General features: G+C 43.6%; 1 protein-coding gene across 5 annotated transcripts in view; it reads right to left on the bottom strand.

Moving 5' to 3' along the window:
* Positions 1–465: 465 nt before the first annotated feature.
* The window catches only part of PARP16 (poly(ADP-ribose) polymerase family member 16), a 72113-nt gene continuing 48914 nt past the window's right edge, over positions 466–23664 (bottom strand). For 2 of the 5 annotated variants that reach the window (XM_079125241.1, XM_079125240.1), the window contains exon 7: positions 8039–8092. In XM_079125241.1, the coding sequence (XP_078981367.1) occupies positions 8054–8092 (39 nt within the window). In that variant the 3' untranslated portion in view covers positions 8039–8053. Of the gene's footprint in view, positions 3706–8038; positions 8093–9462; positions 9779–23664 lie in introns of those variants that run through there. The other 3 variants (XM_079125243.1, XM_079125249.1, XM_079125251.1) reach the window with 3 other exon arrangements.

The following is a 23664-nucleotide window of genomic DNA, read 5'->3' on the forward strand; positions in this document are numbered from 1 at the left end:
GGTGAGAAAAGTTCTACCTTGACCCTCCTGACTTCCATGTGTCAGCTTCTACCCATGGAGACCCCAGAGCCCCAGAATGTGAACTCCTCTAAGATCAGATGCTCACACACATCTCGGTGTGCATCTCGGTGAGTACGTCTGAAATCGGGTATGGGAATTCACCAGCATGTGAACAGCAAGTCTCACCGTAGGTGGCATGAGCAACTGCCTGTGCTCTAGGGCTTCCCTGTGCCCTCTTCTGGCACCAGCATGAGGTTGGTTACCCACTGTTTTAGGCAGAGGCTCTCTATAGCATGCATTCAGATCACTCCCAGGGCTGTTAAAATACAGATTTATGGACACACACTCAGAGTTTCTGATTGAATGGGGCCTGAGATTTTGAATTTCTATCAAGCTCCAAGGTGACATGGAAGCTGCTGTTTTTTTGTTTTTGTTTTTTTTTTTTGGTTTTTTTTTTTTTAAAGCTTTATTTTATTTATTTGTTTTTCTGTGGTGCTGAGGATCAAACCCAGTGCCTCACCCATGCTAGGCAAGTGCTCTACCACTGAGCCACACTCCAAGCCCAGCTGCTGGTTCTTGAACCACATTTTGAGAATTGCCAGCCACAAGGATAGAGCCCCAGATAGAAGCAGAAGATGAGGACCATAACAGGAGTCTCCTGTGTCCTGCCTCATGTCACTGGCTCATCTACCTGTCCTGGGCTTTCTGCCTTGTTCCAGCACCTGGCTGTAAAGGCCTGGCTTTGTGACCAGCCACACCAGGGTCACTCTTTCCACATAACCTCACTGAGCTCTTATTTGGGGCAGGATATAGACTGGGCACTGGGAAGTCACAAGAAGAGACCAGTGTTTGCACTCAGAGGAAAGCGCCTCATGTGGAAATGATCCCATAGTGTGGCAGTACAAATTTTCATGCCAGAGAGCCCTGTGCATTTATACATGTGCTCTTATCGTGTGTGTCTATATATTTCTCCATGTGTGTGGGCCTGTGTATATACTGTGTCTATCTGCCTTTCTCTATGTATAAGCAGGAGCTTAGGAGCTCTGTTTTTTCTCTGGGCATCACCCTCGCCAGGATTTTTTGGGAAGAAGAGTAGGGGTGGAGAAAAGATGTTGAGCAGCAATAGCCCCGAAGCAGACCTAAGGCACAGATCTGATTTGCTTTGTCTCCTGGAGCCTCCCTTCCAGCCCCCAGTCTTTGGCCAATAGGCCTCATGGCTGGCCCCAGTCTGGTCCAACTAATCAGAGCCAACCCATGAAGCAGTTTCACCCATGGCTTTGACAGCAGATGTTTGAACTGAGTGAAGCTCATGTGAGCTCTGCTGGTTTGAGGAGTATAGAGGCTGAGTCACCACAGGCAGAACAAAGGGCAGGAGAAAAATATGGACTAGCTCTGTTGCTGTTTCTGATGTGTGACCCTGAACTAGCAACAACCCAAGTAACCCTGGGCCTCAGTATCCCCAAATGGGCAGTAGGAGTTGGGACTGAGTGAGCTGACTGCTAGCTCTGAAATTGAAAGGTTGGGTAACATACCTAGAAGAAACATAGCAGGAAGGACAGAAAGGAAGGAATGACAGTACCAAGGAATCTGGCCAGGTTCAGGAGGCAGGCCAGAGATGCAATATGACCAGCGAGGCTAGAGTTTAAAAAGAAAGATAGGAAAGGAAGGTATAGGGAGGTAAACTAGAAGGGGAGGGGTCAAGGTCAAGGTCATAAACTACTCTCTAAGATCTTATGCTATGGGACCCAGGGAATGTGAAAGAGGCCTCTCCGAACCTCCCAGTTGCCTCTCTTCTTTCTCTGTTGTAGGAGGCAGAGTATCCTATGGGGTAAGGATTTGGTAAAGTGGAGCCCTTTGGGCCAGGATTCCTGCCTGGGTCTTCTTGCTTGACCTAGCACTCAGACCCAGGTCTTCACTTACTTAACTTCAAGTGACCAATGGGTGTCATCATGGTTAATACAAGTATGAGGGACTGTGAGCTAGAATCTTTGGGTTCTAATGCCAACTCCACTGTTTATGTCCCCCCAGCTCATATTCTTCTCCCCTCCCAAACGCTCATCAGAGTCCTTTCCTGTTCCCAAGTTGGACTGGACTAGGAGCTGCACAGGGCTAGACTGGGGGGATCTGAGCCCTCCCCAGTCCTCTCCTCCCAAAACTCATTTGAGCAAGAGGCTTTTGCTCCCCTCAGCTGGGATCCAAGGACAGAGAGGGTTTGGGAAGTAGCCACAGGCCTAGACTGTCCAAGGCCTGGATTGGAAGGGTCAGTCTCAGCCACCAGTCACCATCTGGGGCTTCTTCAGGCTAAGCTAGTCTCCAACAGCTCCAAGTCCTGGCCTGGAACACAGGGGGAACTTATCAATCACCCCCATCCCCACCCAGGGGATGGAAGGACTAAGAGCCTGTTTAGCCATATGGCCTGTGACCCAAACTTAGGGCCTGGGCTCCCCACCCTGCTGTTGGAAAAGAAGCTTGGAAACACTTGGAGGTGGATGACCTGATTCAGATGGCTCCAGAGGAGGGTGCTCTGTCTCTCTGCGATTGCCTTTCCCCTCCCCTCCTCTCACTGTCACCTCCCTGTGGCTTGAAGAGACCTTGCAGGCCTGGGTAGGGACAGGACTCTGAAGAGTCTTGGAGGCTGGCTGGAAGCCTTGGCAGTAGCCCTAACAGCTTAAGAGGTTCTGACCGACTGCCTGAGGGCCCAGAAACCTGGAGTCCAGGGTAGAGGGGGCTCGCTCTCTGACCAAATGGCTCTCCTCCCTGTCCTGGACAGTCTGTCACTGTTCTACTTCTATTCATTTATAATCTTATTCCTTAGCTTCTCATCTTGAAATACATAACTTTCTCCCTGCCAGTGTGCTTGCTCCCATCTTTCAAAGCCCTGTCTCAGTCTCCTGCCCACTGTCCTCTCTGACTGCCCAGGCCCATCTTGATTATTCTTTCCTTAGGGAGCAGGTAATAGTGTTTGGCCACATGTATATGACACTCTGTAATTTACAAAGCACATTCATGGTGATCATCTCATCTGTAGTCTCACAGACAATCTGCAAGGTAGGAATGATCAATCATGCCCATTTTACAGAGGAAGAACTGAAGTTTAGAGAAGTAAAGTCCCGCAGATATAGTAGATCTTCAGCTCAAAGTTGCCCCTGGGAACCAGAGACCAAATGCAGATGGCGTCATGAGGCCCTCAGAGGAGCTAAGTGAAAATCACACACCAACTGTTGGTTCTCAGTGAAAACTTGCCTGTAAGGGTCTGGACCACCTGCCTACACATGCACCATGTTTCCTATACATACTCTTAATTCCCATGATGTTCCTATCTAACATGATTCAGCTCTTTATCACACAGTGGTAGATTAACTATCACCACAAATTCTTTGCAACTCTACTATGATGAAGTAAAGTTTTTTATTTGCTCTTTACTTTTTTTGTAGTTGTAGATGGACAATGCCTTTATTTTATGTATTTTTATGCAGTGCTAGTGATTGAACCCAGTGCTTCACATATGCTAGGCAAGCACTCTGCCACTGAGCTACAGTCCCAGCCCCTTTATTCACTCTTGACTTGGGCACTATGATTTGCTTGGAATCAGGACTAGGAGAGAAGTCGTGCTGTACAAGTTCTGGAGTTTAGGTCTCAAAAAACCTTGTAGTTCTGCCTTCACTCTCTTGAAACACTGTCTCCATGTGAAGAAGTCAGCCTCTCCTGGGAAGGATGAAAGATCACATGGATAAAAACTGATGCCCCCCGCCCAATAGCCAGACATGTGAGTGCAGCCATCTTGAAACTTCCTCCTCAGGAGTTACATGAGTGAGCCACGGTGAGACCAGCAAAGGAATGGCCCAGTCAGCCCACAAAACCATAGAGTTTTAAACCATAGAGTTTTGGGGTAGTTTATTATGCTGCAATAGACAATGACACACATACACTAAGTACAAAAGCTGTTTCAGTTATAAGTGACAAAAGCAAAACTCAGATTGATTTAAGCAGAAAAGGAATCTTAGGGTTCTGATGACTGAAGTCCTAGAAGTTGGATCCAGGTACACAATGTCTTCAGAACTGTTTTCTTGCCCGGTGCTGTGGATCATGCCTGTAATCCCAGCTACTTGGGAGACTGAGGTAGGCCTCTTGGAAACTTAGCAAGACTCTGTCTCCAAATAAATGATAAAAATAAAAATGGTTGGAGGGGCTGGAGTTGTAGCTTGGTGGTAGAGCACTTGCCTGGCATATGTGAGGCCCTAGATTCGATCCTCAGCACAGCATATAAAAAAAAAAAAAAAAAAAAAAAAAAAAAGATTCATTGACAACTAAAAGAAATATTTATAAGAAGGGGGGTTGGAGATGTAATTCAGTAGTAAAGAGCCCCTGGTACAATCCCCAATGCTGCAAAAAAAGAAAAAAGAATTATTCTCTTTCCGTATCCCAACTACTTCCTCTGTAATGACTTTATTTTCAAGGCAGAGGTAGCACTCTATGTTTTCCAAATAACTACAATAATATCTTCCATTTCATGTTCCTGTACTATGTGATTATATTATACTGTGAAGATAAAGAGTCTCTCTCTATATATAACAATGTACTAATTAAAATAATAATGATAACAGAAGGGAGATCAGTAAAGTAGATTAAGCGAATTAGTGGGAGGGAGGAGGGAAGGTTGTGGGGAAGGAGATTCAGCAAATCATGTTATGTGCGTGTATGAATATGACATAATGAATTACATTATTATGTATATTATAATGTATCCAAAAAGTACAGAATCTAATTTCCCTCACATTGAATCTGAGCTGGCCTCATACTTGCTTATAACCAATAAGTCGAGGTGGACTTCTGGGGCTAGGTCAAAAAAAGTCATACAGCTTCTACCTGTATTACTTGGGATGTCCACTCTGGGAAGAGTCAAGCCTAACTACCTTGAGACACCATAGTGGAGAGGCCTGGTACAGGTGACCTGGTTGGTAGCCCCAGGAAACCCAGCCTTTCAGCCATTACTGCCAAGGCACTAGGAACATGAGTGAAGTTGCCTTGGGTCCTTTAAACCAACCCATTCATCAGTGAAGTGTCATTCAGTGATCTTAATCAGTGACTCAAAAAGAAGAATTGCCCAGTCAAGGCCTCCATGAAATTCTGAACTACAGAATCTGTGGGATATAATAAAATGGTTGTCATTTAAGTCACAAAGATTTGAAGTAGTTCTTTTACATAGTAGTAATAACTGGAACAGAAGCTGAATTCATGTAGTATCTCCTAGTAGCTCTAGACTCCCTTCTAGCACATCTCAAATCCCCAGTGGAAAGAGTGTCTCTTCCTCAATTGTTTCAGAAGATATCTTGATAAAGGTTCTCATTGGCCCATTCCTGACCCCATAAGCATGGGCTCTAATTAGTCCCCTTCTAGAACCAGGGGAATAAATTGGCCCCACTGGGATTTTTTTTCCCAAAGAAAATTGTGGTGCTGTCACCAGAAGTAGAAAGAATGGTGCTGGGAAGTAAAAATGACATGTGCCCACTGAAAAGACAGCCACAGAGACCACTTAAGTGATTGTCAACCTCAGAGCTTATCCACTATTTGTTCTGTTGCAGACTCAGACCTTGTAACCATATCCACACCCTCCAGAGAAGCGGAATGAAACTGAGCAAACATAACAACTCCAGCTTAGAAAATGGGAGAAAAAGAAAAGAAGCCTTCAGAACCATGCATACTGCTATTGGTTGCTGCATATTCTGTTAGGGTGTGCTCACTTAGCAGGTGTTGTAGGGGAGAGTAGATTTCCAGAGAATAGGTCCTGGGCTAAGCGTATAACCCCAAAACATGCCCAAAAGAGCTCTTTACCCTCTGTTCTGCCTACTGTGGCTACCACAGAATGTCCCTTAAGCTTAAAACAGGGTCACCTCTGTGTCCCTATGGTGCATTCAACCCAACCAGCATCTACTGGTGTTCACTATGCTTAGAGCAATATGATCACACCTACAGACCCAAGAGTGTTCACCTGACTATGGAGTTCGCACTACGTTGCATAATGCTCAATAAGCTTACCACCATTTGTTCATAGTCACCATAGTATTTTGCCCCAATTGTATAGATTCCAGTGACACGAACCAATGAGTTCGTATTCTATATGTGGTCATCATAGTGTTCCCACTGGGCCCTCTGTTATTGTTCATGAACATCACAGTCACAATTTTATGGAGGATTAGGGGTGCAAACTCATCAGCGTATCATCTCAAGAGTGTTCCCACCTGCCTGTCAGTTCACTTACCATGATGTGTTTGCCCTGGTCATTTGACAAGATTGCCTGTACATCTACCAGACTGCTGCTGTGCATCCCATGACCTGGGGCCTCTTCATGACTCCCCCGAGAGGCACCAGATGGCTCTGGGTGTGGTGTGGCTTTAGCGCTGACAAAGATGCTGGCAGCCCAGAGGAGCCTGAGGCAGTGAAAGGGGGTGACCTTGGTCAGGGATGAGAGGAGGTGGATGCCAGATAGATGCCCTCGCAGGCTGTACATTCTTGGTACATGTGGCTATTTTACTGGCCAGAGCTGTGGAAAGTTGAGTGTGAGGAACCTCCCTTTTTAAAAGCAGAATTTTTCACTCACACAGTGACTAGGCCACTACCAGGTCACTACCAGGACTTCTGTGCTGGGAAGGGGAAATGGAGGTTAGAGAGGGAGGGCTGGTCGTTGATCATCAGGCCTAGAAAGACAGAATGCGACAGAGGGATAGAAACAGACATGTGGCCCTGCAGAGACCATTGTTAGTAGACCATTTGCCTTTTGTTCCAGAAGCAATGCAATGTTTAGGGTGCTGAATTGGGACTTTTTTTGCCCAGGAGAACAAGATCATTGAGGATAGGATGTTGGGTAGCTGCAGAAAAGACATAGTAAGGGAAAAGGAATTTGAATCCAACTCCAAATTTTTTAAAATGTAAGTATAATTTCCTACTGTAAAATTTGCCCTTTTGAATTATATGATTTTGACAAATATAATCACACAACTGTTATCATAACCCAGATATAAAACATTTTGCTGGGCGTGGTGGCGCACGCCTATAATCATAGCTACTTGGGAGGCTTACGCGGGAGGATCAAGAATTTGAGAGCATCTTGCACAACTTAGTAAGATCCTGTCTCAAAATTTTAAAAGGGCTGGGGATGTAACTCAGTGGTAGAGCACTCCTGGGTTCAATCCCCAGTATGACCAAAAAATAAAGAAAGAAAGGAAGAAAGAAAGAAAGGGGGGAGGGAGAAAGAAAGAAAGAAAAAGAAAGAAAGAAAGAAAGAAAGAAAGAAAGAAAGAAGGAAGGAAGGAAGGAAAGAAGGAAAGAAAGAAGGAAAAAAGAGAAAAAGAAAAGGAGAGAGAGAAAAAATATTTCCATTACTTCAGAAGTTCCCTCTATAATCAACCCCTCCCTGCATCCCCAGCAGCTGGCAACTACCGATCTGTTTTCTTTCCCTGCAGTTTTGTCTTTTTTGAGAATATCATGTAAATAGAATCACATGATAGGAACCTTTTTGAATCTGCTTTCTTTTACTCAGGATAACCATCCACATTGTGTATATTAGTAGTTCATTCCTTTTTTGGGGGGGTGTATGAGGGAGTTGAACCCAGGGGTGCTTAACCACTGAGCTACATCCCCAGCTCTTCTACTTTTTATTTTGAGACAGGGTCTTGCTTAGTTGCTGAAGCTGCAATCCTCCTACCTTAACCTTCCAAGCTGCTGGGATCATGGGAATGTGTCACCACACCCAGTCCATTCCTTTTTATTGCTAAGTAGTATTCCTTGTATGGATGTACCACAGTTGTTTATCCATTTACCACTTGAAAGATTTGTAGGTTGTCTTGTTTTCTTGTTTTCAGCAATTATGTTTTAGCTATAAATATTTGTGTACAGGAATTTGTTTAAACATGTTTTTCATTTCTTTTGGGTAAAATATCTAAGACTGAAGTTGTATGGTAAGTACATATTTAACCTTATAAAAAACTGTTAACCCACCAGGTACAGTGGTGCATGCCGTAACCCCAGTAGTGTGAGAGGCTGAGCAAAGCCAGCCTCAGCAATTTAGCAAGGTCCTAAGCAACTTGGCGAGACCCTGTATCAAAATAAAACATAAAAAGGGCTGGGGGTGTGGCTCAGTGTTTAAGCACTCCTGAGTTCAATCCCTGGTACATAACAAAACAACAACAAAAAAACCCTGCTAACTTGTTTTCCAGTGTGCCTGTACCATTTACCTTTCCACCAGCTATGCAAGGGAGCTCTAACTACTCAGTATTCTCATCATCAAAGTTTTATGTTTAAGTATTCTATGTGTGTACAGTGTGATCTTATTGTGCTTTTAATTTGCATTTACCTAGTGACCAATGATATTGAACATCTTGTTTATCATTCATGTCTTCTTGGATAAATTATCTGTTCAAATATTTTACCCATTTCAAAATTAGGTTAATTATTTCCTTTTACTGAGCTTCACATGAATTTTATATATTCTGGATATATAGATTATGAGATATGTGTTTTGTAAATATATTTTTCCATCTGTGGTTTATCTTTTCCAATTTATCAACTGATCAATTTTTACTTTATAGACTATATTTTTGGTGTTGGACCTAAGAGCCCAGAGTTCCAAAGATTTGTTTTCTCTAGGAATTCTTTAGAGTTAGGTTTTGCCTTTAGGTCTAAAATTCATTTTGAACTAGCTTTTGCATACGATATTAAGTACTGGTAAATGTTCCTTTTTTTATTTTTTGGCATGGAGATGTTCAATTGTTCTAATACAATTTGTTGAAAAGACTGTCATACTTGGGTGTAGTGGCACATGCTGGTAACCCTAGCCACTTTGGAGGCTGAGGCAGAGGATCTCAAGTTTAAGCCCAACCTGGGCAACTTAGACCCTATCTCAAAACAAAAAATAAAAAGGGCTGGGAGTTCAGTGGTAAAGTTCCCCTGAATTCCATCCCCAGTACCACAACCAGATACAATCCCAACCCACTTTTTTAGTTGTAGATGGACACAAAACCTTTCTTTTATTTTTATGTGGTGCTGAAGATCGAACCCACTGTGTCCAAGTGCCAGGCAAGTGGTTCTACCATTGAGATACAACACCAGTCCCAACAAAACTCCTTTTTAACAATGTGACTCTTCGTGGCATTGACCTTAGCTCTACAGAGCTTTCTCAGTACACAAAGATCAGTAGTGGGACAAACATCTCTCTCTTGCCTCATCCCAAAACAGACAAATAAGCTCAAATAAGACACAGACTGTTCATTCAGTGAAACAGCTCTTGGGCCTTTTATTTACAGTCTCTACTCTCCCCAGTTCAGACATGAGTCTCTTTTGAGAACTGCTCCAGAGATTGCTGATTGTCAAGTACACTTGCTGGGTTCAGAACTACCCCTCCCCTGCAATGACTCAGATCTCCCGGGCAGCTCCTGGGTCAGACAGGTTTTGAATCTTTTACACTCAAGCAATCCACCTCTACCAAAGATAGGGAGGATACTGGGAGAGCACATCCAAAGTCTTCCCCTTTCTGCTTCTTCATCCATCAAAGCTGCTGCTGGTTTGCATTTCGGCCTGAGCCTGATCAGAGTCGGTGAAGAAAGCACCAGCCAGGTCTCCTAAATCCTCTGATCTTTCCACTGAATCACAGTGGCACCTCTTGCAGGATGATGGCCGAGTTGGTAGCTCTCTTGATTTCTTCCCACCAGGACACCAGGGAGATGAAGAGGCTCTAATGCTTATGCATTTCTGGGAATAAGAATGATGATTCACTCAGGCCACCCTGAGAAAAAAAGGAGCTTGTAAAGACATAAGGATCTGGAGCTGGAGCTGAACAGGTCCTTGTCTCTCAGGTTCCTGGTGTTTCTCTTGTGGTGTGTTTGCTTCTTTCTGTGTGGGCTCCATTGTATTTTGCTGCTGATAGGTTCATCTGGGGCTGGCTTTGGGTTAGAGAATCAGCCTGAGACACTGCCCGCTCCTAGTCAAACACAGGGGTCCCACTTCCCCAAGCAGGAGTCAGGGAGTGGGGCAGGTACAGCTAGAAGGGGACTGAAGTGTCATGGCACCATGAGGGTTAGCACACTGTCCTCACATCTGAAACACACACACTCCCTAAGCGCTCCAGCCCATACCTCTCCTGCTTCCCACTTGGTTCCCCCTGGAACGGCAGCACTCTTTGTTCCCCAGGGAATGCTGTCTTGACAACGAGCTCCTGGATGGTGAAGACTGCCTTACTTATCTCTGTGTTCTTGGCACATGGCTCAAAATAATAAATTCATAGACCCCTAGTAGGAAAGGGGCTAACCCAAGGCCATTTATAGAGGGAGGAGCAGAGCCAGGGCTGGAGACTGTTCTCCTTTTCTGCGTCTGGGCTCCCCGCTCCACTCTAGAAGCTTCCCTGGCATTTCACCTAGGGGACTGCAGTCCCGCCTCTGGATCTGATGAGGCCTCTGGCTCTGCCCTGAGACACTGAGACATGCTCCCTTAAAGTTGCAGGCCCAGCCCTGACCCCCAGGGGCTATGCAATTCCAGGGGCGAGCATTCTCTCCTGCTTGTGGGAACCTCCAGGGAGTGCTCAGAGCAGACCCCCACAGCATGGCCCAGGTTCCTGAATGCTCTCCTCCCTGCTACTGGTCTCACGACCCACATAACATGGTGCTGCAGCCAGGAGAGAACATGCAGGCAGGACTTGGCTCCTCCAGTTTAATGAGGAATCTGAGAAGCTTTGGTGCACATGACAGCAACACAGGGGAGTAGGGCCTGTACCTGTGAAGTGGTTGTGTGAATAACTGTGGCTGCGTGGAGTGTGCAGGCCTAGCTGGGTGTGTCATTATGACTTCGTGCCCACACCTAGCTCTGATCCCCAAATGCAGTGTGACCTTGGACATTTCACTTTCCCTCTCTGGACCCCAGTAAGAAGAGAAGACTGGGCCATTAGGCCCTTGACAGAGTCTGCATAATGTCTACTAGGAGTCTCTTGAAATCCAGAAGATCCTGCTTTGGACCCCAGTACCCCATGGCCAGAACACCAATGTCTGTGTATCCCAAGGAGCCTCCTCTGCTCCCAAACCTCCTCTGCCTTGGGCTCCGGTTTTCTCTCCCATTCCACAACTTCAACACAAAGCCTGCCCTCTTTGGTACTCACAACAAGCAGGCACACACACTGAGCTTTGATGGGTTAGTAGACTTGGCCAAAGGAGCCGTCCTAACACCAGCTCCCTCTCTCCTCCTTCACCACTGCTCTTCAGATCCCCTTCCAGACCTTTCTGCCTCTTTTCAGTACAGCAGCTACCCCAGCCTCTGAAGTCCTGACCCTGCAGATCTCTAGCCACCCAGGGACCTCATCTTCTACCCCTGGTTCTTATTAAAACATTTTTCTTATAGGAACAACTGTCACCAAGAAATCCACTATACTCTACTGCCTTGTAATTGTGTCTGGTTGTATGTGATGGGAGCAGTAGGAGAGGGGACCACCCATGGGGAGAATGAGTCCATCTGCTTGTGTTTCTATAAGTAAATCTTTTTCCAAACACATGGAGATAACTCCCGAGAGCACATACCCAGACACCTGCTTTGTGCAGCTTCTCCCAGTATCTATTGACAGCAAGACTCAGACCAGGTACCCACCATTTTCTCTGGAAACCCTTCCTGATAGCCCCAGACTGAGCTAACTGTCCTTCTTCTTTCCCACAATCCCTGTGTACTGCTCCAACAGAGCATTTATCACATTTATCACTGACAATATTTTCTTGCCTTCCTCCTCTCTATAGTGAGGACCTAGAGGACAGAGGTTCTTAGCATGTCTCATTCCTCTTGGCATCCAAGCACCCAGGACATTCAGGACAGGGCTGTGGACTGGGCTGGTCTCCCATATGCCCAGTGGGCCACACTCTATTTCCATTACCTTCCCTGGAGTATGGGGTACACCAAACCTAACACGCTCATGGGGCTTCCCTTGGGGTCATCGCCTTCCCTTGGCCCAGGAGATGGAGGCAGCCCAGGATACAGGGTGTGGGTGGCCTCTGGCTGACCCCCTCCACACCCCCAGGGCTCTCCACTGCAGGGATGTCCCTCCTCTTCTCTGTACTTTCTGGCCCTGGCATGAAATTTGTTGGCACCAGTGGGCTTTTAATATTTTCCATTCCTGGCTGTTATACAATATTTCACCTCAAAAATGCTTCCTCCCCCTCACCAAAGGGCGTGTCTTTCCAGTGAGAGGAACCGAGGCTGGACCAGTGGAGATGACCCACCCGTGTTTTGGGGCTTGAAGCAGCCTCAGCCCAGTCCTGGAAAAGAGGTGGCAGAAAAGTCTTTCCAGTCAATGAAGTGAGATCCCAAGTTGGTCTGAGGCATCATGATACTAGAACCACTGAGACAAAGTGGGATCCACCTTCTTGGTTCCATTTGAGGCCCCAAAGCCATCCCTTCCATCTGCCCTCTGGCCTTGGTCAAGTAGTTTTGCCTGAGTCCCAAAGTCTCATCTGCATTTGTGGGAGAATGACAGTGCTTATTTTCAAGGTTCTTGAGTCCCAGTGCTTTGTATTTGGATCACTGCAGAGTTTTAAAAGCACCCAAGACCAGACTCGCCTCAGAGACTGATCATTGATGTGCCATGGGACTGGGACATTGGTATATTTAATAGCGCTCCATACAATTCTCACAGCTACAGCTAGAAAGGACTGCTCTGATGGGAAAGCACTTTCTATTATGACTCTACAGGAGTAGGTTGCTGCTTTGATGATCAAGAGCATCACACTACCCATTTCTCCAAAAATATAACTCCAGGGATGCCTGAGATCCCACTGAGAATGGGGACAGTGAAAGCATTTTCAGGCGAAGCAAGGGGTCCGCAGGGTGAGCTCTGTGACTCCAGAATTCCCAAGTCAGCCATGCCCACAAGCAGATACCTCAGAGCCACCAGCCCTGTCCCAGGCCAGGACCCAGGCCAGGACAGACCTGCCTGGGGATGCATTCTGTAGGGCAGGCCTGTACCCCAGGGAATACCTGGCCTCATGGCTGACCAATGGCCTCACTCCCCAGACACAGGCCTTGAGCCTGGATAGTAGGAAATGGGGACAAGACCACCTGATCCTGTCACCTCCCTCATTGCACTTGGAGGTAAAGGGCAGCAGTCACTAGAGAATTAGATGTAGCACAGTTGCCTGTGCTGGGGAGGGGAGGGGAGGATGCTTTGAGCCCTGGTGGGGAGAGCCGATGTCTGCTTTTCTCCTCCTGAGAAAAAGAGGTCTGCAGAAGGTTTCTCAGAACTAGAGGAAGAAAAGCCACAGGAGAGCAGGCGCTCTGGGAAAGAGCGAAGAGCAATGCCCTGTCAAAGGCGCTCAGCCTGTCACAGTGACTGGCAGGTCTACTGCTCCAGCACCATGTTGCAGAGCTGTCATGTTTCTAGACAAAGCAGGGGAGCAGAGCTTCTTTCCAGGGGAAGCACATCCCCTGCCTGGTGCCAGGACAGGGTCCAGAGCTCTCAGTCTCCTGGTCCAAGGTTCAATGGCAGTTAATAGGCCTGGGCTAGAGACCCCTGGGGGGCTTTAGCTTCTGGAAGCTGTGGTTGAGAAACATGAATTTGCTGGAGACACTTGTCTGAGGTTTTCTCACAGTCCAGTGTCCCAGGTTCCTGGCCAGAGGCAGGAGAGGACTGGGAGAGAGCTCCAGGGAGCGTGGTGTGGGGTCCAGCAATGGAAGGCAAGGAGGAGGAGGAGACCTGGGCTCCATCATGACAGGGAGTCCAGAAGAGAGGCTACACACACCCCACCTTCTCGGACTACGTGGTGCCCTGAGTTTGTTTTTCCAACTGAGGGCACACTGGAAGAAGAAAACATTGGCAAGTGTGGGCGCAGGGACGCTTTGGGTTCTCTGGCCTGGTCTGTGGCTCCCATGGAAGCATCAATAGCCCCTACAAGGCCAGAGGGAACAGTAAACTACTGAGCCAGAAAAAAACTTCAATCTCAACAAGTCTGACCCTTGTGCCATCTAAGATGGAAAATGCAGTCTTTGCAGACAGACAAATGGGCATTAAACCTGCCACCACCATGTGTTCACTGAGTTCACTCAGACATCCTACACATAGTTTTAGCCTCTGCTATGTACCAGGCTCCAAGCTTGGTGCTAGGAGTACAGAAAAGAATAGAGCACAGTCCCTGCCTGTGAAGAACTTACCCCATAGTGCAGGCCCAGGGCATCCATTCTTATAGTCCCTCAGGGGACTTTCTTTCCTTCCTTCCTTTCTTTCTTTCCTTCCTTCCTTTCTTTCCTTCCTCCTTCCTTTCTTCCTTCCCTCTTTCTTTCTATTTGTTTGTTTGTTTATTGGTACCAAAGATTAAACCCAGGAACACTTACCCACTGAGACACATTCCCAGCCCTTTTACTGTATTTTATTTAGAGACAGGGTCTTGCTGAGTTGCTTAAGGCCTTGCTAAGTTGCTGAGGCTGACTTTGAACTCTCAATCCTCCTGCCTCAGCCTCCTGAGCCACTGAGATTACAGGTATGCGCCACCACGCCCAGCATCCTCTGGGGCATCATTCTGAGGGTGGCTCTCAGGGAAGTCTTTCTGAAGGAAGTATTATCAGAGTCAAGTATTAAAAAATGAAATGCAAGCCAGGAACAGTGGTGCATACCTGTAATCCCAGCCACTCAGAAGACGGAGGCAGAAGGATGTAAGTTCAGAGCCAGCCTTGGCAATTCAGCAAAGCCTGAAGCAACTTAGCAAGACCTTGTCTCAAACTAAAAAAGAACTGTGGATGTAGTTCAGTGGTAACGCGCCCCTGGGTTCAGTCCCCAGTCAGGTAGGGAGGATGAATGGCAGTAGAGCTCCTCCAGGCAGGGAAGACAGCAGGAGCAAACCCAGCATGGTGCTGGGGAGCAGCAGGAGCCTGGAGCTGCTGGAAGATGGAGGGTGTGGCAGCATCTCCCCCACGATTCTTGGTTGAAAGCAACAGAAACCGATGCTGACTAGTTTAAAAGGAACTTTTTAAAGAGATCTTGGATCCCAGACACCTGGAAGCCCCTATTTAGAAATTCTTATTCTGGGGTCCATGGAGGGCTGTTGGGAAAGTACAAAGAAATACAACATTTTGAATGTGCGTATGTATGTTTTCCTGTATGTAGAGTTAGGGTCGATAACTACAACTGTAACTATAGCTTTCATCAGAAGCTCATAGGAATCCTTGTTGCAGGTCAGGTTTTCCCAGAAACAAACCCTGAGATGAAGACTGATGTGTAAGTTTACTAAAGAAATGCTCCCAGAAGAAGCCAATAAGGGAACAGGGGAAGCAGGAAAGGGAAGTGGAAGACATCAGGAAAGGATGTAATTTTGTGTGAAATCCCATGCTCAGTCTGATCCTGTGAGGAGCTCAGGAGCATAAATTGCATGCCAGGGTTTGACCTCTTTAATAGTTGAATTTTTTGTGTTCTCACAGCAGTCACTGGCTGTGGGCCAGGTGTATTTCCAGCTCTCCTAAGGGACAGGATAATTCCAATGCAAGGGCAAAATTTAAAGAAGGAAAGGTAAAAGAAATTCCAGGGGATATGAGAAGCGCACCAAGCATCTGGTACTATTTATGTTCCCAAAAAAGTCAGGAATCACTGGGCTAATCCAACCACCTGACTTCATGGATAGGAAACTGGGAACATTCCTGATAGCATGGTGGTCTAGGTACCCTCACTCTAACCTTCCTTCTGAAAACAACTACAAATTGGGTTTAAAAAAAATATATATATATGTATAAAATTATATATATATAAAATTATATATATATATATATATATATATATATATATATATATATATATATATATATATAAAATGAAAGCTAGAATCCGGGGTCAGCTTTTACCTCAAAGACATTGTTTGAACCCAGTGAACCTGCGTTTCAGTTTTTCAGCCTATGAAATAGGACAACACATAATACGAAGACCAAGTTTAATATAATCACTAAAGGTATTGGTATCACTTTGATGACAGTAGGCTAATGATAATCCTCCCCTTGGGTTAGACCTGGATACTTTCTCTAAAAAGTATACAGCCACTCAGAGGAGAGTGGATGCCTGAACAAGGTGGGGAGTGGGGCACTCAGACAGAAGGAAAGAATTATAATGGGTAGCCAAGTTGCAGGCCTGTTTCCTTGAGGAAAGAATTCATCTTCTAGTCTAGTCTCCTACACTCACATCTGAGTTCTTTGGGAGATATTATTTTTTTAAAAATCTAGGATTTCAAGGAGCAAGTCAATTCTGCTCTGGGGACTCTCAAAGCAGAAAGAAACATTCCCCCCTCCGTGGTGGTGTTCCTCACTCCTTTTATTTATTTATTTTTTTTTTCTTACCTTAATAGCTCTTCGCCTTGATCAAGACAGGAAAAGGCAGGGCCATGGAGAAGACTTGACTGGATCAGGCTGTTTGTGAGCTCATATGAGTCACTGCCTAAGGCCTCTCAGGGACAAGTAGGTAAATTTTGCAGGGGTGAAGGGGCTCCTCAACCACTTCAGCAGATGGATGCAAAGAGCAAGTGATATTTGGGTGCTTACTGTTTCATTTTTATTCTCGTGACTTCAGTTTTATCCTGAGGCTATTAAGACCTAGGGGAATCCAGTTACAAAAAATTAAAAACTGGAAAAAGAAAAATCTTTTAGACTTAGTAATTGGTAGGTTCTTGGTGGTTTTAGGAGGATTTTCAGGGGGATGATGGCTGAAGCCACCTGTGAAAGATAAGGAAGGAAGGAAAGGTAGACAATAAAGTGGAGACAGCATTTACTACCCTTCAGAGAAATTTGGATAGAGGAATGAAGTAGTCACAAGGTGGCCAGAAAGGGAAGGAGAATTCCTTACAGAACAAAGCAACTTGGTGCGCTTAGGAGAAAGCACCAATGAAGAGAGGGTCGGAGATAAGGCGTGAGCAGAGGCTGATGGAGCCAAGTCTCGGCATCAGCAGAGATAACAGGATCCAGAAATTGGGGGAAGTTGTTGAGATGGGCAGCTTTTTCCAGCAGGGCTCAGCAGGCTAGATTCAGGAGAGACAGACTGTAGGGCAAAGGCAGAGATGAGCTGAGCCCAAGAGAAAAGGAGTGCAAGGGAATCAAGGTATTGGAGAGGGAAGGGTTCACATGACCCTCCAGTGGTCCAGACTGAGGAAGAAGAGTGATAGGAGGAAGCAGAGAGACTGGGGCTAGAGGTCTCTAGTAAGTTAAACAGATCAAGGAAGAGGTGTAGGGGGTTGATTGTCTAAGTAGGAAGGCAGAAGACTGTTAGGGAATGGGACATGACATTTAAGATTTCTGAGGATGAGCACCTTATGCAAATTATTTAACCTCTCCAAGTCTCAGCCCACTCATTTGTAAAATACTACAAATTCCTGCCCATAAAGCATTCTTTTCTCTATAGATTAAATGACCAAGCATAGAAGTGTGGAGTCTGATAAAGAATGAAATTATGACATTTGCCAGTAATGGATGGAACTTAGACTGTCATGCTAAGTGAAATAAGCCAATCTCCAGAAACCAAAGGCCAAATGCTCTCTCTGATATGCGGATGCTAACATGCTAAGGAGGAGAAGGAAGAATAGAAGTTTATTGGATTAAACAAAGGTGAATGAAGGGAAGGGAGGGGGATGGGAATAGGAAAGACAGTAGTATGAATGGGACATAACTTTCCTATGTTCACATGTGAACACACGACCGTGTAACTCTACATCACATACAACTGCAAGAATGGGAAGTTATACTCTGTGCATGTATAATATATCAAAATACATCCTACTGTCATGTATATCTAAAAAGAAAAAAAATTTTTAAAAAGTGTGGCGTCTGGGACATGAGAGACACTCAATATTTGTGGAAGATAAAGGCCAGCATGTCACTTTCCCTCTATGGACCTCAGTTTCCTATTCCTTACTGACTGTTTGCTTGATCTATCCATTGAGAGAAGTGTGCTAACAACTCCCACTATGTTGTAAATTTGTCTATTTTTATTTTTCTTCCATTGCTTTTTCCTTTTGCTTTATGTATTTTGAAGTTATGCTGTTAGGTGTTTATAAATCTATGGCTGTTCTATCTTTCTGATGAATTGAACCTTGTATTATTATGAAGTGACCCTTTTGTTTCTCATAATGAAATCCATTTTTACAAAAATTAGTGTAAATATATCAACCTTCTTTGGCTGGTATTTTATGGATTTTTTTCCATCCTTTTACTTTCAAGATTTCTGTATTATATTTTAGCTGTGCCTCTCATAACCTAACAGTTTATAACTGGATTCATTTGCTTTGTCTAGTCTGGCAATCTTTTCTCTTTTAACTGAATCATTTAGTCCACTTATATTTATTAAAATATTAATATTTGCTCATGCTTAAAGATACATTTATTTATTTATATCCTATTATTTTATATTTTCCCCTTTTTCTAGGTTTTTTCTTATTTGGCAGGGCAGGGGGTGGGGGCATTGGGGAAGAACTAAGGGTCGCATGCATGCTAGGCAAGCCCTCTACCACTGATCTACATTTCAACCTCTTTCATTGTATTTTGAGATACAAAATTGCCCAGGCTGGCCTCAAACTTGAAACACTCCTGAGTAGCTCAGATTACAGGTAGAAGCCACCATGCCTGGCTTCTTCTTGCTTTCTTGATTATTATTTTTTTCTTAATCCATTTTTCTCCTTTACTGGTTTGCAGACTCTAATTTTTTGCTATTGTTAGTGGTTACACTAGACATTTAACATTCATATTTTATTTGTCTAAGTCTAATCAGTATCTTTAATCTGTTCTCAAATAGTACAGGAACCTTAGAATGAACTCTGATTTCTCCTCTCTTAACTTATATACTACTGCTTTAATGTATTTGAATTTTATCTTGTTTTTAAAAGCCTACTAAACATTGCTATTACTGTTTTTCAATATTTCTTTCTATCTTCCCACATGCACACCACTATCTTTGTTCCACATTCCTTTTTGACTCTCATTCTTTCCATCTGGAATGATTTCTTTCTGCTTGCTAGTGGCAAATATAGTTGTTTTTCTCATCATGCCATTATATTTTCTTCCTCTTATTTTTTCACTAGTTTCAGAATTCTTGCTTGACAGTCATCTTCTCTCAGCACATTGAAGATGCAATTCCACTCTCTTCCAGTTATTGAGAAATCAGTTGTTTCAGTTTAATTGCCCACCAGTTTGAAAACAATCTGTCCCTAATACATTCTCTGTTGATATTTTGCATTTTCACAATGATATGGCTAATTACAGGTTTCCTTTTGTCTGGGAGTCTTTGAATACATGGATTGATGAATTTCTGGATGAGTCTCAGCCACTGTTTAAATATTGCCTGTGGGGCTGGGGATGTGGCTCAGTGGTATAGCACTTGCCTGGCACATGTGAGACCCTAAGTTTGATTCTTAGCATCACAAAATAAATTAAAAATAAGGGTTCTTCCCAAATAAATATTGCCTCTGCCCGTTATCTCTCTCTTCTCCTGGGACCTCAAATTATATGTACCTTGGATCTTCTCACCCCATCTTCCATGTCTTTGAACTATGCTTTCATGTGCTTCATCTTTTATTTGTGCTACATTTTAAAGAATATCTTCAGGGCTGGGGTTATATAGCTCAGTGGTAGAGCACTTGCCTAGCACATATGAGGCACTGGATTAGATTCTCAGCACTGCATATAAATAAGTAAATTAAATTAAGGTATTGTGTCCATCTACAATTAAGAAAAATTATTGATTGAAAATTTTTTAAAATTAAAAAAAATAGAGAATATCTTCAGATTTGTCTTCCTGTTCTAATTGTACTGGGTCTGATGTACTCAACTATGACTAATCACCCTTTAAACACAGTTTTTGAACTGGTAGACTTAGTTTTGATAGTTTAAATTTCTAGACAGACATTCTGTTTGGTTTTTCTTCAAATATACTTACTCTTTCATCAGTCTCTTGTTCCCTGCTCAAATTTTTAAGCTCTTTTATTGAACAAGTAAAAGGTTTGAAAAAATTGTTTATAGTTGTAGATGGACACAATACCTTTATTTATTTATTTTTATGTGGTGCTGAGGATCAAACCCAGTGCCTCCCATGTGCTAGGCAAGCGCTCTAACACTGAGCCATAGCCCCAACCCCACAATGTAAAGGATTTTTTAAACATTTAAATGCATAACAGTAGACAAAAGTATTTAGTCAATAAATACTGTAATTCCTTCATTGCTCAACAAAGTAACCTTAGTTCCTCTAAAGCTGAAATTCAAGATTTACCTTCAAGATAGCCTTTTTAAAAAAGAACTGATGCTCAATCAGTTGTTCCATCAGCCCACAGTTCTTTCATTTGGGCTTTTAAAATCTCCATTTGAATTATGGAAATATTGATGACAACTTCAAAATTCCCCATCTAGTATCTTTGGAATACAATTTCTTCAAGCAGTTTACTTTAGGGTGGGTGGATCTGCCCAATTCTCAATTGCCGACACCTTCTCTAAACATGAGCGAGTTCAAATTGTATTCATTCCTAAGCCGTCATATTCAGGAACACTGCATACCTGTAGGATATGCCAATGCTTAATGCAAAAAAGTATTTATTAGGTCTTTCATACTTTCTGTGAACTGTCTATTATTCCTTCCCACAGACTTAACAAATGGTCCTGTGAGTGGAGCAAAGCCACTGAGTTGTCCTCTGGGATGTTTCCAATGACATGCCACTACAGGAGAAGCCCCATGTGGCTAGACCTCTACCTCAAGTTTCTCTTTTCCTGTTAAGCATTTAAACATAATTATTTTGCTATTTGTCTGAAAAGTTCAATATCTGAAGTCCATGCAGATTTGTTTCTGCTGTCTCTTGTTTGTTCAATGTTCTGTAGTTTTCAACTCAGAGCTGCTTATTTCTTTGGAATTATCTGTGAGAATTCCTTGAGATGCAGAATGAAGAGGGTTTTTTCCAGTGGGGTTTGCATTTGATGCTTGTGGGCATTATCAGACTGGGACCACTTTAAATTGAATGCTGACTTAACATTTTCAGGCTCTTCAAATAGTATAGATCTGGGTTTCTTAGGGGACGTTATGGTTTAGATATGAGGTGTCCCCCAAAAGTTCGTGTGCTGAACAAAGTGAGAATTTTCAGAGGTGAAATGATTGGGTTAGGAGAGCCTTAACCTAATCAGTGGATTAATCCAATGATAGGGATTAACTGGGCGGTAAATGTAGGACAGCAGGGTATGACTGGAGGAGTAGGTCACTGGGGCGTGCCTTTGGGTTCATATTTTGTCCCTGGTGAGTGGAGCTCTCTCTGCTTCCTGATTGCCATGTCCTGAGCTGCCTGCCTCCTCCACACCCCCCCAGGATATTCTGCTTCACCTTGAGCCCAGAGTAATGGAGTTAGCCACCTATGGTCTCTGAGACCTCTGAAACCATTAGTCGAATAAATTTTTCCTCTTCTAATCATTTTTGTCAGGTCTTTTGGTTACAGAGACAAAAAAAAAAAAAAGCTGACTAAAACAGGGGATATTATTTTCCTTCTGAAACAGAAAAATGAAGATAAGCATTTTTCTTTTCAGTCTGCTAGGAGATGGTAGTGCTTAATCTGTTCATTCATATGAACAATTCCAAATCTTTTAGGGAAGGTTTTAGTAGCATTCCCACCTTAGAGAGGCCTTTTTTCCTCAGTGGTGTGGTGAATGATTTCCATCAGCTCACAAAACCCAAATATTTTGCATAAGAGTCATTAATACCATTGCTAGCTCGAAATTCACCATCATGGGAACATTTATACCATGAACATCAACAAACACTAAAAACAGGGTCTTTGTCCATTTTGTGCTGTTATAACATAATACCTGAGGCTAGGTAGTTTAGAAACAAAAGATATTTGGTTCACAGTTTTAGAGGCTAGGAATCTTAAGATCAGGGGATACATCTGTGAGGACTTTCTTGCTGCATCATAACATGTTGGAGCACATCACGTGAGCAAGAGAGAGCAAGAGATTGAACTTGCAGTTCTAAGTCCTTTTATAATTGGCATTAATCCATTCAGGAGGGCGGAGCCATAGGCCCCACCTCCCAACAGTATTGCAAGTTTCTGACATAGCTTTTTGGGGAATATATTTAAACTACAATACAGGGTGCTTTAATTTGTTGGACAGCCAGTTACTAGGACACCACTCATTCTCTCCAATCAGCCCATCTCCATGAGACCATGAAAACTCAATTTTCTGAGTTAAAAAATAAAAATGAGAGTTTCAGACACACAAAAGTTCTAGAGATCTGCTATACAGATTGTGCTTATAGTCAATACTGTACTGTAACTTTAAAAACATAAAAAGGTAGAGCCCATGTTTTTTTTGCCACAATAAAAATTTGGTTTTTTAAAGTCAGGCATGATAGTATACATCTAAAACCTATAATCCCAATTACTGGGAAGCTGAGGCAAGAGGATCACTTGAGTCCAGGAGTTCAAGACCTGTAATATACAAGACCCTTATGGATTTTAAATCCATAAATAAAAATAGGAATAGAAATAAAAAATAAAATAAACACACCTCAAAAAATAAAAGTGTTTTCACTTGTCTCTGGATTATTGAATTTGGGGGTCTGAATATTCCTTAATTTCTTGCCAGCTCATTAAGTGTATTTTTAAGTTCATTTTTTTTTTCTTTTATTCAGAATTGTTTTCAGAAGGAAGCTTATCTAGGGTACCTAGTCTACCTTATTACCAGAAAATGCAATGTTCTGTTTCTCAACCTAGATATTGAGATAGTTGGACTACATTTGTTTTTCTTAACACTTCAGGACACAGATTCTTCTGAGAAACTAATACATGTTGGAGCCAGGAGAACTTCTCCCCGGAAAGATAATACACACAGAGAAAATGTATGTTCTTGCTCTTCTGAAACCTCTATGGGCCCAAAGTTAAGAAAGGATTAATGTAGATCTTGCAGGATCCCAAGCTAAACAAACATCTTTTCTTTTTACAGTAACCAGCCTCAGGCATTTTGTTAGTGTAACAAAAAACAGACTAGAACAGGTGACAGCTGAGGTTGGAGTCATCTCAAAGGTACAATGTCTGACAGCTAATGCTTGACTGCAGACTAGGTTTTCAGAGGGGCTTTTGGCTGGAACACCTCCATGTGGCCTTTCTCTATGACCTGAGCATCTTCACAGCATGGCAGCTGGGTTTTGACTGGGAGTATCCACAAAGAAAGTGAACAAGCCATGCTCCCCCCCTCCACTTTGTGGTGCCAGTGATTGAACGCAGACCCTTTAGCATGCTAGGCAAATGCTCTTCATCTAGCCTCATGTTGGGCTTAGCATAAGATATCACACAGTTTAATTCTGTTAATTAGATACAGGTCATTAAATTGGCACATAATTAAAGGAAGATCAAATAGACTCTACCTCTTTATGGGAAGAATGTCAAAAAATCTGCAGACATGTTTTAAAATAACCATATACCATGTGTCTTATTAAGCAGTAGACAAAGCACCTGATAGAGTGGTGAATAATACATACCCTGCCTTTGGGGTGCTTACAGTTTAGTGGTAGAGATAAACATCAATAAAATAATATCACAGTGCCAGGCATGGTAGTATGTGCCTGTAGTACCAGTTACTAGGGAAGCTGAGGCAGGAGAATTGCTTGAACCCAGGAGTTCAGGGCTCACCTGGGCAACATAGTGAGATCCTGTGTCT

This window comes from Sciurus vulgaris, assembly GCF_902686455.1.
Source record: "Sciurus vulgaris genome assembly, chromosome: 2".
Taxonomy (NCBI): domain Eukaryota; kingdom Metazoa; phylum Chordata; class Mammalia; order Rodentia; family Sciuridae; genus Sciurus; species Sciurus vulgaris.